This window comes from Pongo pygmaeus, chromosome 9 (assembly GCF_028885625.2).
Source record: "Pongo pygmaeus isolate AG05252 chromosome 9, NHGRI_mPonPyg2-v2.0_pri, whole genome shotgun sequence".
NCBI lineage: Eukaryota > Metazoa > Chordata > Mammalia > Primates > Hominidae > Pongo > Pongo pygmaeus.
In genome coordinates, this window is record NC_072382.2 from 57,671,481 (window position 1) to 57,687,069 (window position 15,589).

The window sequence follows — 15,589 nt, forward strand, 5'->3', positions numbered from 1 at the left end:
AGTTCCAGACCAGCCTGGGCAAAATGGTGAAACCCCGTCTCTACTAATATAAAAGAAATTAGCCGGGCGTCAGCTACTCGGGAGGCTGAGGCAGGAGAATGGCACGAGCCCGGGAGGCGGAGCTTGCAGTGAGCCGAGATCGTGCCACTGCACTCCAGCCTGGGTCACAGAGTGAGACTCCGTCTCAAAAAAAAAAAAAAAAAGAAAGAAAGAAATTAGCCGGGCGTGGTAGCAGGCACCTGTAGTCCCAGCTACTCGGGAGGCTGAGGCAGGAGAATTGCTTGAACCTGGGAGGTAGAGGTTGCAGTGAGCGGAGCTTGCGCCACCACACTGCAGCCTGGGTGACAGAGCAAGACTCCATCTCTTAAAAAATACATATATACACACATATACATATATGTATATTTGTCAGGCACGGTTGAGCTTTGGAGAGCCAAACTCTTGTAATATCTAAGTTTTTTTTACCTTTTCCTCTCTCCCGCCTACCCAGAACCAATTTTCAGCCACTTGGGGACATGTAGAGCAGTTTTACTTACTAGAATGTTCCCTGTAGAAACTGTATCAATTTTTCAGCCTTTTAATCTCTGCAAGAATTTCCTAAAATGAAGTTTTGATGTACAAACGAGCTTTTAAAAAAGCCAAAACCCACAGAAGACTCCCCTTGCCCTCATCCTAACTCAACTGATAGTAATTGTATACATTCAAGGGAAGATGCTGAAGAAAAAGGGGAAATAATAAAATAATGGGACACTAATCATGATCAGGAGTAGATGACCAGAATGAAAGCTATCAAGAGAGCAAGAATAACAGACTATGAGGGTAAGCCATGACTCTCTGACGAAATGAGTCAGCCTTCACTAGTCATGCGAGTCCTCAGGGGCTGCATATCTACCTTCTGATCTTTCCCACTGGTCCAGTTCTAGTCTTAATTTGTAAATTGACCAAGAGTGGTGGCTCATGCCTATAATCCCAGCAGTTTGGGGGGCCGAGGCAGGAGGACTGCTTGAGCCCAGGAGGTGAAGAACAGCCTGGGCAACATGGTGAAACCCTGTCTCCAAAAAATACGAAAATCTGCAGGGTGTGGCGGCATGTGCCTGTAGCCTCAGCTACTCAGGAGGCTGAGGTGGGAGGATCTGATGAGCCCGGGAGTTCGAGGCTGCAGCGAGCCACAATTACCAGCTGCACTCCAGCTCCAGCCTGGGTGACAGAACAAGACCTTGTCTAAAAAAAGAAAAAAAATTGTAAATTACCTTGATACTAATTTCTTAGTTTTTGTTTTATTGTATAGTTCCTATAGCTGCCTTAAATTTCTTGTGGAATCAAGGAAATACTTCATATGTATCTATATACTATATAAATCAGTAGAAGCATTTTCACCTTTAGACACCAACAGGGAGCTATTAATGACTATTATCAAACATTAGTCAATAATCAGCCGGGCGCAGTTGCTCACACCTGTAATTCCAGTACTTTAGGAGGCTGAGGTGGGCAGCTCACTTGAGGTCAGGAGTTCAAGACCAGCCTGGCCAACATGGTGAAACTCTGTCTCTACTAAAAATATAAAAATTAGCCAGGTGTGGTGGCGGGTACCTGTAATCCCAGCTACTTGGGAGGCTGAGGCAGAAGAATCACTTGAACCCAGGAGGTGGAGGTTGTAGTGAGCAGAGATTGTGTCACTGCACTCTAGCCTAGGTGACAGAGTGAGACTCCATCTCAAAAAGGAAAAAAAAAAAAATTAGTCAAAAATCAATTCATTGAGGTACCCTAAATACTCACTGTGGATACCTGAGGGCAGAGATAATGTCATACTGATTTCATAACTATACCATAGCAAGCATAGTAATAGTCTGCTGCACAAATAACTGAGGATGGTATAAGCTCCCCAGGTGATATTTCAATTGAGACACCAAATCAACTATTTGAGTTTATATGACTGGTATAATACTTGCAGAGTTGAATACAATCTTATTTAAATTTTTTACATCATAAAGTTACATCTGTATCTTCTTCTTGTTGTTTCTGCTTTTCTTCTGTGTTCTTCTTCTTCTTTTGAGTCTGAGTTTTCCTCTGTGGCCCAGGCTGGAGTGCAGTGGCACAATCATAGCCTTGAACTCCTGGGCTCAAGTTATCTACTGGTCTCAGTCTCCCAAGTAGCTGGACTACAGATGCAGGCCACCACATCTAATTTCTTTATTTTTGTAGAGATGGGGTGTTGCTATGTTGCCAAGGCTGGTCTCAAACTCCTGGACTCATGTGATCCTGCTGCCTCACCCTCCCAAAGCACTGGGATTATAGCCATGAGCCACTGCACTCAGCTTTTTATTTCTTTTTGATATATATGGTCTTAAAAATAAGCATTTATAATGATTTTTTTTTTGAGACAGAGCCTCACTCTGTCACCCAGGCTGCAGTGCCCGGCCACATTTATAATAATTAGACATAAACATATGACGCTAATGTAATGAAGTGAATATGCTGGTACTCTATTGGACGAAAGTACAAGATAAAATTGTAATACTAGAAAAAGGGCTTGGTTTGTGAAAAGAATCAAAGCTCTATATTATACTGATTATACATATTCTACTACATCTGAAGGCACTCTAACATATGTGACATATCTCAGAAGTATAACTTACACCTGTACAGATTGGATATCATTAGAATAGAGCTATAAAGGATTCTTAAAGAGGAAAATCTCTTTACCATTTGCTTGTTCTAATCTTGAGAGACTAGAGTTATGTCACAGGTCTCCAATTTGTTTTTATTTTTTAAAGATCAAATGAAAATACTTTCAAAATTTAAAATACACAGTGGAATGTTCTCCAAACAGTGGAACATTAGAAGGCTTTAATTTAAAATATTAGATCCTTTTGAATATTCCAAAGTGTTTCTGCACTCTTCTTGAAAAGGGCCTCCTCCTCAGAATTCAAATTAATTTTCACAACATCTGAGACACCATTCCGCCCCAAGACACAAGGGATACTGAGAAAGAGTTCTTCTTTTATTCCATATAATCCCTGAAAGGCAAGATAAGATATTGTTCAAATAACCTGATATGGAAAAGCAGCTATGCAAAAGGGCATCAAAATAAGAGTATACAGGAGAGACTAAAGCATTCAACAAGAATCGCTCAGAGGGTGGCAGAGTGATGGTCAGCAAAAGCAAGAGCATCCTTATGTCCTATAACCATGTGGAACTTAAATTCAATGACATGAAGAAGAAGCCAGAGGCCTTTAGAAGGACCAACAAAAGTACAATTTACCTTATCCCTTACCAGGTCATCTTTTGGTCCACAGGAAAGGATGCCATGCAGTCTTCCATGATGCCATTTTATCAAAAGGAGGACTATGAGGATCAAGTAACTTGTGTGTAGTCCAAACTACATTGAGGCAACAGTGAAGCAGGAGGTGACTGGGAAGGCTCTGCTTCATACCTTTACAGCAGGGAGCATCACTGAGTTTGGACAATGGGTGCTATGGGTGGCATTTTAAGCCTCCAGAGATAAGCCCCCAGTGGAGCCTATAGATGCTCTTACATGCCCGGTGGGGCCTGTGCCTCCCATCACCAGTTGCAATGGAGTGCACTCCTGCCCTTCTGTACTCCTATCCACCACCTCCACCTGAGTTCTATCTGGGACCTCCCATCATGGATAGGGCCATGAAACAGGTGCAGCCCCATGGCACTGCCCTATCCTGGGCCCTGGAACCTCCCATCAGAAGCCCCAAAATTCCCTCCATTCCTGCAGCCAAGGCCAAGAAGCAGCTGCCAGAGCCTATTACAACCTGGGCAACTCACATAACATCTACATGCATATGTACCAGCCTCCACCACCTCCATACTACCCTCCCTGGTGTTGGAAGATAGGAAAACTCAATATACCCCCAAAAAATTAAAATTTAAAAAATGTTAAAAGACACCCAGTAAAAAAAAAAAAAAAAAAAAGACACCCAGTAGACCCCTCACACTTCCCTGCCTCCTACCACTCATCACTCTTTACCCCTCTCCTTGGGGCTGAGTCTGGGGTTGTGGGAGAAGGGAGGGCCTTGTTCTTCTCCAGGACTGATTATAAACAGTTACCAGGAATGGCACTGAAGGAAGAGGGGAGGCTCCTTGACTCTGGAGTAGTGCCTCACAGCTTTCCATGCTACAGAGCCCACGGGCGCTATTCAGCCATGCTTCCCTCTCACCATCTCTGGGCTCTCCTCAGGCGCACAAGGTGTGCCCCTTGTTCCTGTTTTGCTCTAGTAACTTCTCCCCATAGAGGGATTCTCTGGTTACCTCCTCTACCATAGTCCAGCTCCCTCATTTTGGTAGCCACTTTACGCTCAACCTCATAAGCACCATCAGATCAGCCAAGTGTCACCCCTGAGGGTGCCCTGCCAGGAACTACTTACATTCCTTCCACTTTGGCATCTGCCTAGCTGTGGAAAGCCACTTTCTTTTCAGACTGTCAACCCACATTCTATTCAGCCAGGCTCCAGCCACAGTCATACTGAAATTCGCAATTCGCTTCCCTATCCTCTTTTTTTTTTTTTTTAGGAGACAGTGTCTCACTGTGTCACCCAGGCTGGAGTGCAGTGGTGCAGTCATAGCTCAATGTTGCCTGGACCTCCTGGGCTTAAGCAATCCTCCCACTTCAGCCTCCCAAGTAGTACACGCCACCATGCCTGGCTATTTTTCTTTTCATTTTTTATAGAGATGGAGTCTTGTTATGTTGCCCAGGTTGGTCTCCAACTCCCTCTCCGATCCTTGATCATTCTGTTGCCACCTCTGTGACATTTGAAGCTTTAACATGAGCTTCCATGGGTGTAATCAGAGGCAAGGCCTCTGATGGTGGCAGGGGAAGAAGTCCCTCTGCTTCCCTACTGGTTATTTCCAGAATTTGTTTCCCTTTACGTCCTGTCATCTCTCTTCTCTCTAGAAGAGGTACCTCAGACTGGAATTAGAGAATTCATGTCCACCCATCATGCCATCTGAGGACTGCTGGATGGGCTGGGAACAAGGGCTCCTGCCTGAATCCTGGGACCAAGCCTGGCCCTGTGTGCTAACTGTGACCTGCTGCTAGCCTCCTCAGCCTACCCTTTTCCCTTTAAGCTTTATGCCTGGTTAGTGATAATTTCCCCTGGATATATTAGAATTTGTTCTCATTTGCTCTTGGACCGGCTGTGAAATACAGAGATTGTTTAAAGAGAATTCCCTATTTATTTGACAAAAAAAAAAAATCCAATTAATATATTAATGTGAAATAAACTCTGCACACCTTGATTTGGTGAAAATGTGAAGTAGTAAAAGTGAAGTAACTGGGAAAGAAAGAAAAAATAAGAATATACAAATGACTCTGCTTGTAATGTCAAATGTTTAAATGTTCCCTATAAAATATAACTCAGCAGGGCACGGTGGCTCACGCCTGTAATCCCAGCACTTTGGGAAGCCAAGGTGGGTGGACCGCTTAAGGTCACGAGTTCAAGACCAGCCTGGCAGCAGCGCAAAACCCCTTCTCTACTAAAAATACAAAAAATAGCCAGGCATGGTGGCGCGTGCCTGTAATCCCAGCTACTTAGGACGCTGAGGCACAAGAATCGCTTGAACCCAGGAGGCAGAGGTTGCAGTGAGCTGAGATTGCGCCACTGCACTCCAGCCTGGGCAACAGAGTGAGACTTCATCCCTCCCCAAAACATTAAAATTAAATTAAAATATAATGTCCATTGACTTGTTCGGTAAAGGCTATTAAATTTCCATATTACTCAGTTTCTTCACTGATTACTCATTTGACACTTCCCCGACTCTTTCTACAGAGTCCTAGAGGGGTAGTTGCTTATTCTCCCATAGGTTCTGCAGCCTCAGAAAAGAAGGGGTGTGTGGTATCCATTGTGTACTCTTCAGTGCCTCTTCCAAATCTATTTTTTTTTTTTTTTTGAGACAGAGTCTCATTCTGTTGCCCAGGCTGGAGTGCAGTGACACGATCTTGGCTCACTGCAGCTTGTGCCTCCTGGGTTCAAGCGATTCTCTTGTCTCAGCCGCCCAAGTAGCTGGGACTACAGGCGTGCACCACCATACTCAGCTAATTTTTGTATTTTTAGTAGAGGCGGGGTTTCACCATGTTGACCAGCTGGTCTCAAACTCCTGACATCAAGTGATCCACCCGCCTCAGCCTCCCAAAGTGCTGGGATTACAGGCGTGAGCCACTGCACCTGCCCTGTTCTTCTGAATCATTAATCCCCTGCTCTTATAAAAACAAAACATATTCTCCCTATTTTTTGAAGATCATCTAATTCAGCTCTTCTTCCCTTTGTAATGACTAACCTCCTAGTTATTCAATCTCATTCACAGACTGACACATGGCTCACAGTCTTCCCTGTCTATCTCAATTTCTGCCATTATCCTTGTTAACTTCAATATACATATGAATAATCCAACCAAAATTCCCTTTCTTTCCAGTTTCTAGACTTTTTTCGCTTATGAAACCTTCTGCTCCCACTCCCATTATCCTTTCACTTTCACTTTCTCCTTTCACTAAAAATAGAGAAATCGGCAGGCCGTGGTGGCTCACGCCTATAATCCCAGCAATTTGGGAGGCTGAGGCAGGCGGATCACGAGGTCAGGAGATCAAGACCATCCTGGCTAACACAGTGAAACCCCGTCTCTACTAAAAATACAAAAAAAATTAGCCGGGTGTGGTGGTGGGTGCCTATAGTCCCAGCTACTTGGGACGCTGAGGCAGGAGAATGGCGTAAACCCGGGAGGTGGAGCTTGCAGTGAGCCGAGATCGCACGACTGCACTCCAGCCTGAGTAACAGAGTGAGACTCCGTCTCAAAAAAAAAAAAAAAAAAAAAATAGAGAAGTCATCAGATGCTTCCAATGTCAAATACACAAATCTACATGCATCAGTACACATTCTCTCTTTGTTAACTCCTGCCTCTCCTCCTTTTAGGGGTAATGCCTACAACTATGCTCTGGACTCCATCCCCCTCTGCTTACCACTTCTGTCTTCATCCTCTCCCTTGGTACTTGATCTTTACTATAAGCATTTTATCTGTGTAACAAACAAACAAACTTCTTGCCCTGATTTCCTTACCTTCACAACCAAATTTCTAAAAATAGCTATTACACTTGTCTTAATTTCCTCAGTCTACGCCAGTGGTTCTCAGCCAGAGGTATTATAGGATCTAAGCCTGTAGCTACTGGGAGCCATCTTTGTTGCCCCATGGAAAAAGTCTGCATGAGTTGGAAGCCAATAGAGGAAAAAGATGAGCCAAGAGAATGGAGAGAAAAGACAGCTCTCATAATATCGTCTGAGTACCAGAATCAGGCCTCCTTGGCATTTCAGTTACATAAGCCAATATATTTTCTTTTTGCATAAGCTAGATTAAGTTGGCTTCACACTGTTTATATGCCAGGGCTCAAAACTATGTCCAAAACTGTAAACGTGATCTTCAAACCTGGTTCTCTTTCAGGATTCCCTGCCTTAGGTCAAGGTATCTGTATTTTTTTGACCTGACCTGAGGTCAAGGTCTTTGTATTTTTTATTCACTATTATATCCTCAACATCTTGTACACTGCCTGGCATATAGTAGTGACTCGATAAATATTAAAGGAAAGAATGATAAATGAAGATTTAATTTAAGCCTACCTTAACCATGGTGGAAACTGGGTGCACTCTCCTAAGATTTTTCAAAATGGATCCTACCAGATCCATCACAGAGAGTCCAATAGCCCAAGAGGTATACCCCTTCAGCTTGATAATTTCATAGGCACTACAGTTGTAGAAAGTAAGAAAATCAAATGCATAATAAGTCAACCCAGAGAAAACATAATATTCTTCAAGCATCCATTTTGAAGTAATCTACATGTCAATGCAATTGTATTACAATTTTCTCATAGATTTCTTATAGAATCTGTAAACAGGCAACAAAACTTTCTATACTGGTCTAATAAAACTTCACTACATACTTTATTACTTTTTTATTGATTATTATTTTTTTTTTGAGACAGGGTCTTGCTTCCTTGCCCAGGCTGGAGGGCAGTTGTGTGTGATCATGGCTCACTGCAACCTCTGCCTCCTGGGCTCATGCGATCCTCCCTCCTCAGCTTCCCAAGTAGCTACTTGGGAGTACAGGCATGAGCCACCATGCCTGGCTAATTTTTGTGTTCTTTGTAGATACAGGGTTTCGCCATGTTGCCCAGGCTGGTTTCAAACTTCTGAGCTCAAGCAATCTGCTCGCCTCGGTTTCCTGGAGTGCTGGTATTATAGGTGTGAGCCACCGTGCCCAGCCTACTTACTTTAAGTAAAAATTAATTTACCCTTTTTTTAATCATAAAGGCAGAATACTAGGACAAATGTGCCACTCAAGATGAAACTAGCTTTTAATATTTTTCGTATTGTTGCTTAAATATGCAACATAGAAACTAATCACCTTGAAAGTTACCATATAAATCTCCTGGACCATTTAAAATTGTTACTACTGGCCAGGGGCAATAGCTCACATCTGTAATCCCAGCACTTTGGGAGGCCGAGGTGGGTGGATCACGAGGTCAGAAGTTCGAGACCAGCCTGGCCAACACTGGCCAACACAGCAAAACCCCACCTCTACTAAAAATACAAAAATTAGCCAGGTGTGGTGGCATATGCCTGTAGTCCCAGCTACTCGGGAGGCTGAGGCAGGAGAATCACTTGAACCTGGCTGGCAGAGGTTGCAGTGAGCCTAGACTACACCATTGCACTCCAGCCTGGGTGACAGAGTGAGACTCCGTCTCAAAAAAAAAAAAAAATTGTTACTAGCTTGCCAATGTAAATTTATACAGTTGTAAGCTGTGTGTATATATCTTTCCTAAGACTATATCACTAAATCAATAATAAATGAATATGGAAAATATTCATGATACATTTTCAAAGGAAAATAGCACAATACTAAACATTATGCATTTTCTTATCTCTGGCTTGTAAAAAATATAAATTTTTATACAAACTTTAGAGCTGCATCAACCCACCAAGTTATTAATAGTGATTATTTTTACAAGTCAGGCTTACAGGTGAGTCTTCTTTATGCCTGTCTGAATTTCCTTATTTCCTACAATTAATATTTATTATATATTTGCATTGCTACAAATAGTGGTCTCAGGTTTGGATTGACAGTCAACTTCACTGGACAAAGAGGGTTTAATTTAGCACTAAGTTTATTTAACTTTTAGAAAGGATATAGGACAAGAAGCACAGACTGTCCAGCATATATCATTCATATCAGGAGGTCTTACAACTACCCCGTTTTAAAGCCCCAAGAATGCACATAACACATTTGGTTGCCAAAGATAAGGCATATATATATATATATATATACCACCTGAACACAGGGAGGTTGGGCCTGGACTGTTCCTACAGTAGTGTCCTATGATTTGACTATCAGTCCGAAATCAGGGCCACTATCAGAGGCCATGCAATACTTTTGATGACAAAAGTACTTTTAGACCCTCAATTATGTACGGCCAAGACTCCGGGAGTAAGTAAAAGGAAAGGGAAAGAGGGTCTGCCTGGCACCTGATTGACAGCATACTGTCTATGAGTTGAAGAAAAGAAAGCTCTACAGTAGATAACTGAGGACAAATCTCACCAGTTGAATCTGGATGACAGATTTATCCTCTCAGGTATTAACAAAATGGATTGAGAAACAGAAGAAAGTTGAGAATAGCTAAAAACATAATCCTTTAGTTGTTATTAACCATCCTGATGAAAATAAAATTGCTGGTGTAAAAGAAAGGGTAAAGGGAGCAAATAGAAGAAATAGTTTCAAGGCTGGTACTTTAAGACAAAAACTGATACACATTGTAAACCAAATGCCCTCTTGGGAACAAGTAAGGATATCCTATTAAATCATGATGTTATTCCTCTGCAATTGGTGGTTAGACAACAGCAAATCAGAAGCTGTTGTGTAAAAAGAGCTGAGTAGTTTTTAGATAAATATTAGCAGCACCCTGAGGATTGTTTATAATTATAGATCCTCTGCTAAATGATCAAAAGGCAAATAATTTAATTTTAGATACTGCAGAGTTGAGAGGACCAATAGTGATAAGTACTGATCTGAAACACATTGGAATATTTGGTATTCAAATCACACAGGACTTCAATGGGAAATGTGATCTTAATCCTTGTTCCCTTAAAGCAAGTGTCTCAAATTAAAAAGGAACTGCCCGAGCGCAGTGGCTCACACCTGTAATCCCAACACTTTGGGAGGCCAAGGTGGGCAGATTGCTTTAGCTCAGGAGTTTGAGACCAGCCTGGGCAACATGGTGAAACCCCATCACTACCAAAAATACAAAAAGTGGCCAGGCATGGTGGCATGCACCTGTATTCCTAGCTACTCAGGAGGCTGAGGTGTGAGGATGGCTTGAGCCTGGGAGTCAGAGGTTGCAGTAAGCCAAGATCATGCCACTACACTCCAGCCTGGATGACAGAGCCAGACTCTGTCTCAAAAAAAAAAGAAAGAAAGAAAAAAAGAACTACCATTCTCTGTGGTACAATTATTAGTGACTGAGTAGATAAAAGACCAACACTGTGACAGCCCTATGGGAGGTAGATGGGCTGCTCCATAACACTTGGAAACCACTACTGGTTAAAACAGGTTCCTTAGTGGGTGGGGGGTATGGATGTGCCTCCAGACCAGTTAGATCCCTGCATTTATTGGAGACTGGTCTCCTGGCCCCTATAGCTGAAAATATATGGGCATAAGGGACATTTTTGTTGAGAAGGATAGGAAAAGATACTGTAATATTAATACATATTGTGTTTTCTAGGGATTAATTTAACCTCTCATTCAAAGCTTTTTGGTGAAACAAAGCATTTGTAGGTTCCCTTAAGAGAATTTAAGAAAATAAAACATACCAATAATGATTACCAAAGTAAAAGATATTTTGGTAAATTGACCTAAAACTTTCAATTGATGTGATACTTATGGAAATAGTTTGGTCAAAAAAAGAAATACATTTGCTTTAGAAATATAAAAACAGCGTGGTGGCTTTGGGAGGCTGAGGCGGGTAGATCACCTGAGCTCAGGAGTTGGAGACCAGTTTGACCAACATGGTGAAACCCCATCTCTACTAAAAATATAAAAACTAGCCAGGTATGGTGGTACGCTCTTGTAGTCCCAGCTACTCGAGAGGCTGAGGCACGAGAATCGCTTGAACCCAGGAGGCGGAGGTTGCAGTGAGCCAAATTGCCCCACTGCACTCCAGCCTGGGCAACAGAGCAAGACTCTGTCTCAAAAAAAAAAAGAGAGAGAGAGAGAAAGAGATAAAACATGTGATTGAATGTGTGTATGAATACCTTTAATAAGACACAAGTGATAGTAAATGATAGAGGAGGAAAAAAAACAGTCTAGTTGGTTAAGAATTACCAAAACATTGTGAAGGATTCTGTTTACCTACTGTGTCTTATAGATTCTAGTGGTTGTAGATGTACTAACTTGTCTTTCTCTATTTATAAAATATTGAAGAAATGTTTGTCAAATGAACTCTGAAGAATATATGATACAAAGATAATAATCTGAGGTCATGGAAAGGTACCAAGGGTAAAGGGTTAACAGTGGATATGAGCCCTTTCGAAAAAGCCAGAAGTAACTGGGAAGATAACCTTGAGTTTGAGTTCAGGCAACATAGTTTTCTAGATATAAAAATTAGTTAAGATAAATGTGGCCTATTAACTATAATAGAACTAGGTTATCAGCACTGGATTTTATGAAACCATTGATTTGTGCATTGTATCAGGACTAGCAGTACTGGGATCAAGTATGCAGACCCTGAGGGCTATGTGACAAGAAGTGCATTAAGAACTGTTGAGAATTTCCCTCTTTTGCAGTTAAAAAAAAAAAAAAACTGTTGAGAACCAAAGGCAGCGCTTTCCTGTGTTGGGGAAGTCTGCCCCCATGTCAGCTTCCTTCTTTGTAACTGAGTGTGCCCCATGCAGTGACAGGGCCTAGAAGCTACACCTAAGCATTGCAATACTGTTGTTTCGTTTTGTTTTTAGACGGAGTCTCCCTCTGTCGCCCATGCTGGAGTGCAGTGGCGTGATCCCAACTCACAGCAACCTCCACCTCCTGGGTTCAAGTGATGCCTCAGCCTCCCGAATAGCTGGGATTACAGGCACCCGCCACCAAGCCCAGCTAATTTTTGTATTTTTACTAGAGACAGGGTTTCACCATGTTGGGCCAGGCTGGTCTCGAACTCCTGACCTTAAGAAGTGATCTACCCGCCTCAGCCTCCCAAAGTGCTGGGATTACAGGCATGAGCCACCACGCCCAGCCGCATTGAAATACCTTCTAAAGGGCCAGGCATGGTGGCTCATGCCTGTAATCCCAGCACTTTGGGAGGCCAAGGTGGGCAGATCATGAGGTCAAGAGATTAAGACTCCTGGCCAACATGGTGAAACCCCGTTTCTACTAAAAATACAAAAATTAGCTGAGCATGGTGGCACATGCTTGTAGTCCCAGCTACTCAGGAGGCTGAGGCAGGAGAATTGCTTGAACCCGGGAGGCAGAGTGCAGAGACCACACCACTGCACTCCAGCCTGGCGACAGAGCGAGACTCCATCTCCAAAAAAAAAGAAAAAGAAAAAAAAAGAAATACCTTCTAAAGAAGATACTGATATGCTATACTGTGTTTTCTTCCTGGTATCCTTTCACCATGCTAGATAAACTTAATGCTAGGTGAAAACCTATTATGTCCTGTGAGTCGGACAGTCTGAATTTCAGACAACAATTCGTGGCTATATACTTTTAATATTGTTGTTGGGTTTTTTTGTTTTTTTTTAAGAGATGAGGTCTCACTCTGTTGCCCAGGTTGGAATGCAGTGGACTATCAATGTTCATTGCAACCTTGCATTCCTGGGCTCAAGTAATCCTCCCATCTCCATCTCCCAGGTAGCTAAGACTATAGGTATGCAACACTACAACTAGTTAATTTTTAAATTTATTTTATTTATTTATTTATTTATTTATTTATTTATTTATTTATTTATTTAATTTTAGAGACAGGATCTTTCTCTGCTGTCCAGGCTAGTGTGCAGTGGTCTGATCGTACCTCTGCGAGTTTGAGTTGAGCCTAAAACTCCTGGGCTCAAGTGATCTTCCTGCCTTAACTACCCCAGTAGCTGGGACTACAGACATACCACCATGCCTGGCTAATTTTTTAAAATTTTTTGTGGAGACATGATCTCACTCTGTTGCCCCAGCTGATCTGAAACTCCTGGTCTCAAACAATCCTCCTACCTCAGCCTCCCAACGTGTTGGGATTATAGATGTGAGCCACTGCACCCAGCCTTAACTGCTTTTTTAACTATGGTAAAATTTATCATCTTAACAATTACAGTTCAGTGGCATTAAGTGCATTAACACTGCTGTGCAGTCATTACCACTATCCTCTATCCTCTCTCAAATGTTTTCATCTTCCCAAACTGTAGCTCTGTACTCATAACACGTTGCCATGTTACTTTTTATAACCAAAAATAAAATAATATAAACTTTTAAAACTAAAAAGCATTTAAGAGAATAAAAACTCACCCAGGATCACTTGTTATATTATGTGACTTTTTAGTCTCTGCCCTAATTCTTACACATTTCTGTTTTATTATTTTATTTTATTTATTTGTTTGTTTGTTTGTTTTCTTTGAGACAGAGTCTTGCTCTGTTGCCAGGCTGGAGTGCGGTGGTGTGATCTCAGCTCATTGCAACCTCCGCCTCCCGGGTTCAAGCAATTCTCCTGCCTCAGCCTCCTGAGTAGCTGGGATTACAGGGGCGCACCACCACACCCGACTAATTTTTTTTTTTTTTTTTTTTTTTGTATTTTAGTAGAGACCAAGTTTCACCATATTGGCCAGGATGGTCTTGATCTCCTGACCTCATGATCGGCCCACCTAGGCCTTCCAAAATGCTGGGATTACAGGCATAAGCCACTGCGCCCAGCCTATTATTTTATTTATTTATCTTTTTTCTGAGACAGAGTCTTGCTCTGTTGCCCAGGCTGGAGTGCACTGGCACGATATTGGCTCACTGCAACCTCTGCCTCCTGGGTTCAAGCAATTCTCATGCCTCAGCCTTCCAAGTAGCTGGGATTACAGGCACGCACCACCACACCTGGCTAATTTTTGTTTTGTTTTTTAGTAGAGACAGTTTTCACCATGTTGGCCAGGCCGGTCTCGAACTCCTGACCTCAGGTGATCTGCCCACCTTGGCCTCCCAAAGTGTTGGGATTATAGGCATGAGCCACCATGCCCAGCCTCTTACACATTTTTGTAGGGTTGTTATAAGTATACATAGAGTAGACTCGTGGTTTTTGTTAAGTTCAATATTCCAAGCTGTGAATATCCGAAAGTGATTTTTAAGTTCTTTTTTTTTTTTTTTTGAGATGGAGTTTCACTCTTGTCACCCAGGCTGGAGTGCAATGGCGCTGTCTTGGCTCACTGCAACCTCTGCCTCCTGGGTTCCAGTGATTTTCCTGCCTCAGCCTCCCAAGTACCTGGGATTACAGGTGCCCATCTCCACACCCAGCTAATTTTTGTATTTTTAGAAGAGATGGGGTTTTACCATGTTGTTCAGGCTGGTCTCGAACTGCTGACCTCAGGTGATCCACCCACCTTGGCCTCCCAAAGTGCTGGAATTACAGGCGTGAGCCACCCCGCCCAGCCAATTTTTAAGTTCTATAACTTCTACTAATATGTAACTTGACTCTTCACTAAAGCATGAAGAATAATCCTGTGTACTGTTAAGGCTAATATATATGGAGTCAGATGCTTCATTTATAAGAAAACCATATTGATTTCTGATCATCTGCATTAGCTTAATGTTTAATCTACTCAAATGATGAACATTTAATAAGTTCTTGGCATGGTTCTAGCGTTTTACATGTAGTATTAACTTATTTACTCTCTATAATAGCCCTGTAAAGTAGGTTCTATAATTATCCCCATTTTGAAGATGAGTAAACAACTTCTGATATTTTAAGTAATTTCCCAATATCATATCACTAATAAATGATGAAGCAGGTTTCAAACCTGGACAACCTGGCTCCAAAGTCCATGCTCATAATCACTATGCTTTTATTACTCTCAAATATATGAGTTGTGAAATAATAAGTACTTTTTCTTTTTGAAAAATGCCCCCAAAAAGAAAGCTATGTATAAGTCTGAATTTAGTGATTTTCAGAAGCCTAGAGTTATTTATCTCACAAAAAGCAAGGATCAACTACTTGATTTTTGTCTGTGATATTTATTCTTAAGACTGATTATTAAGGCATTAAGAAACTTAATAGGTACTATTACCTTTGAATAACTTGTTTATGGATATTTTTCCAGTGTTCCTTATCTGAATCCGTTCCTAATTTAGGGTCCAGAGTCTTCAGAGCAACACCAGCAACATTCACCCCACTCCATAAGGGCACTAAAAAATACAGATCTCAAAATAAACTCTTCTTCCCAATATTGCATCAGGAGTTTGAGTTCAGTGTTGTTTTTTTAAGTTAAGTTGCCACCTGATATGGTTCAGATGTTTGTCCCCTCCAAATCTCATGTTGAAATGTAACCCCTAGTGTTGGGGGTGGGAAGTGTCT

The 15,589-nt window shown here is 41.9% G+C and overlaps 1 protein-coding gene across 8 annotated transcripts in view; it reads right to left on the minus strand.

Annotated features, from left to right (window-relative positions):
* Positions 1 to 2,735: 2,735 nt before the first annotated feature.
* The window catches only part of LDHC (lactate dehydrogenase C), a 38,943-nt gene continuing 26,089 nt past the window's right edge, over positions 2,736 to 15,589 (minus strand). For 2 of the 8 annotated variants that reach the window (XM_054438964.2, XM_054438965.2), the window contains exons 6-9: positions 15,303 to 15,420; positions 7,632 to 7,755; positions 3,275 to 3,379; positions 2,736 to 3,017 (exon numbers count right to left, since the gene is read on the minus strand). In XM_054438964.2, coding sequence (XP_054294939.1) covers positions 2,853 to 3,017; positions 3,275 to 3,379; positions 7,632 to 7,755; positions 15,303 to 15,420 — 512 coding nt within the window. In that variant the 3' untranslated portion in view covers positions 2,736 to 2,852. Of the gene's footprint in view, positions 3,018 to 3,262; positions 3,380 to 7,631; positions 7,756 to 15,302; positions 15,421 to 15,589 lie in introns of all 8 variants that reach the window. The other 6 variants (XM_054438962.2, XM_054438963.2, XM_054438966.2 and 3 more) reach the window with 3 other exon arrangements.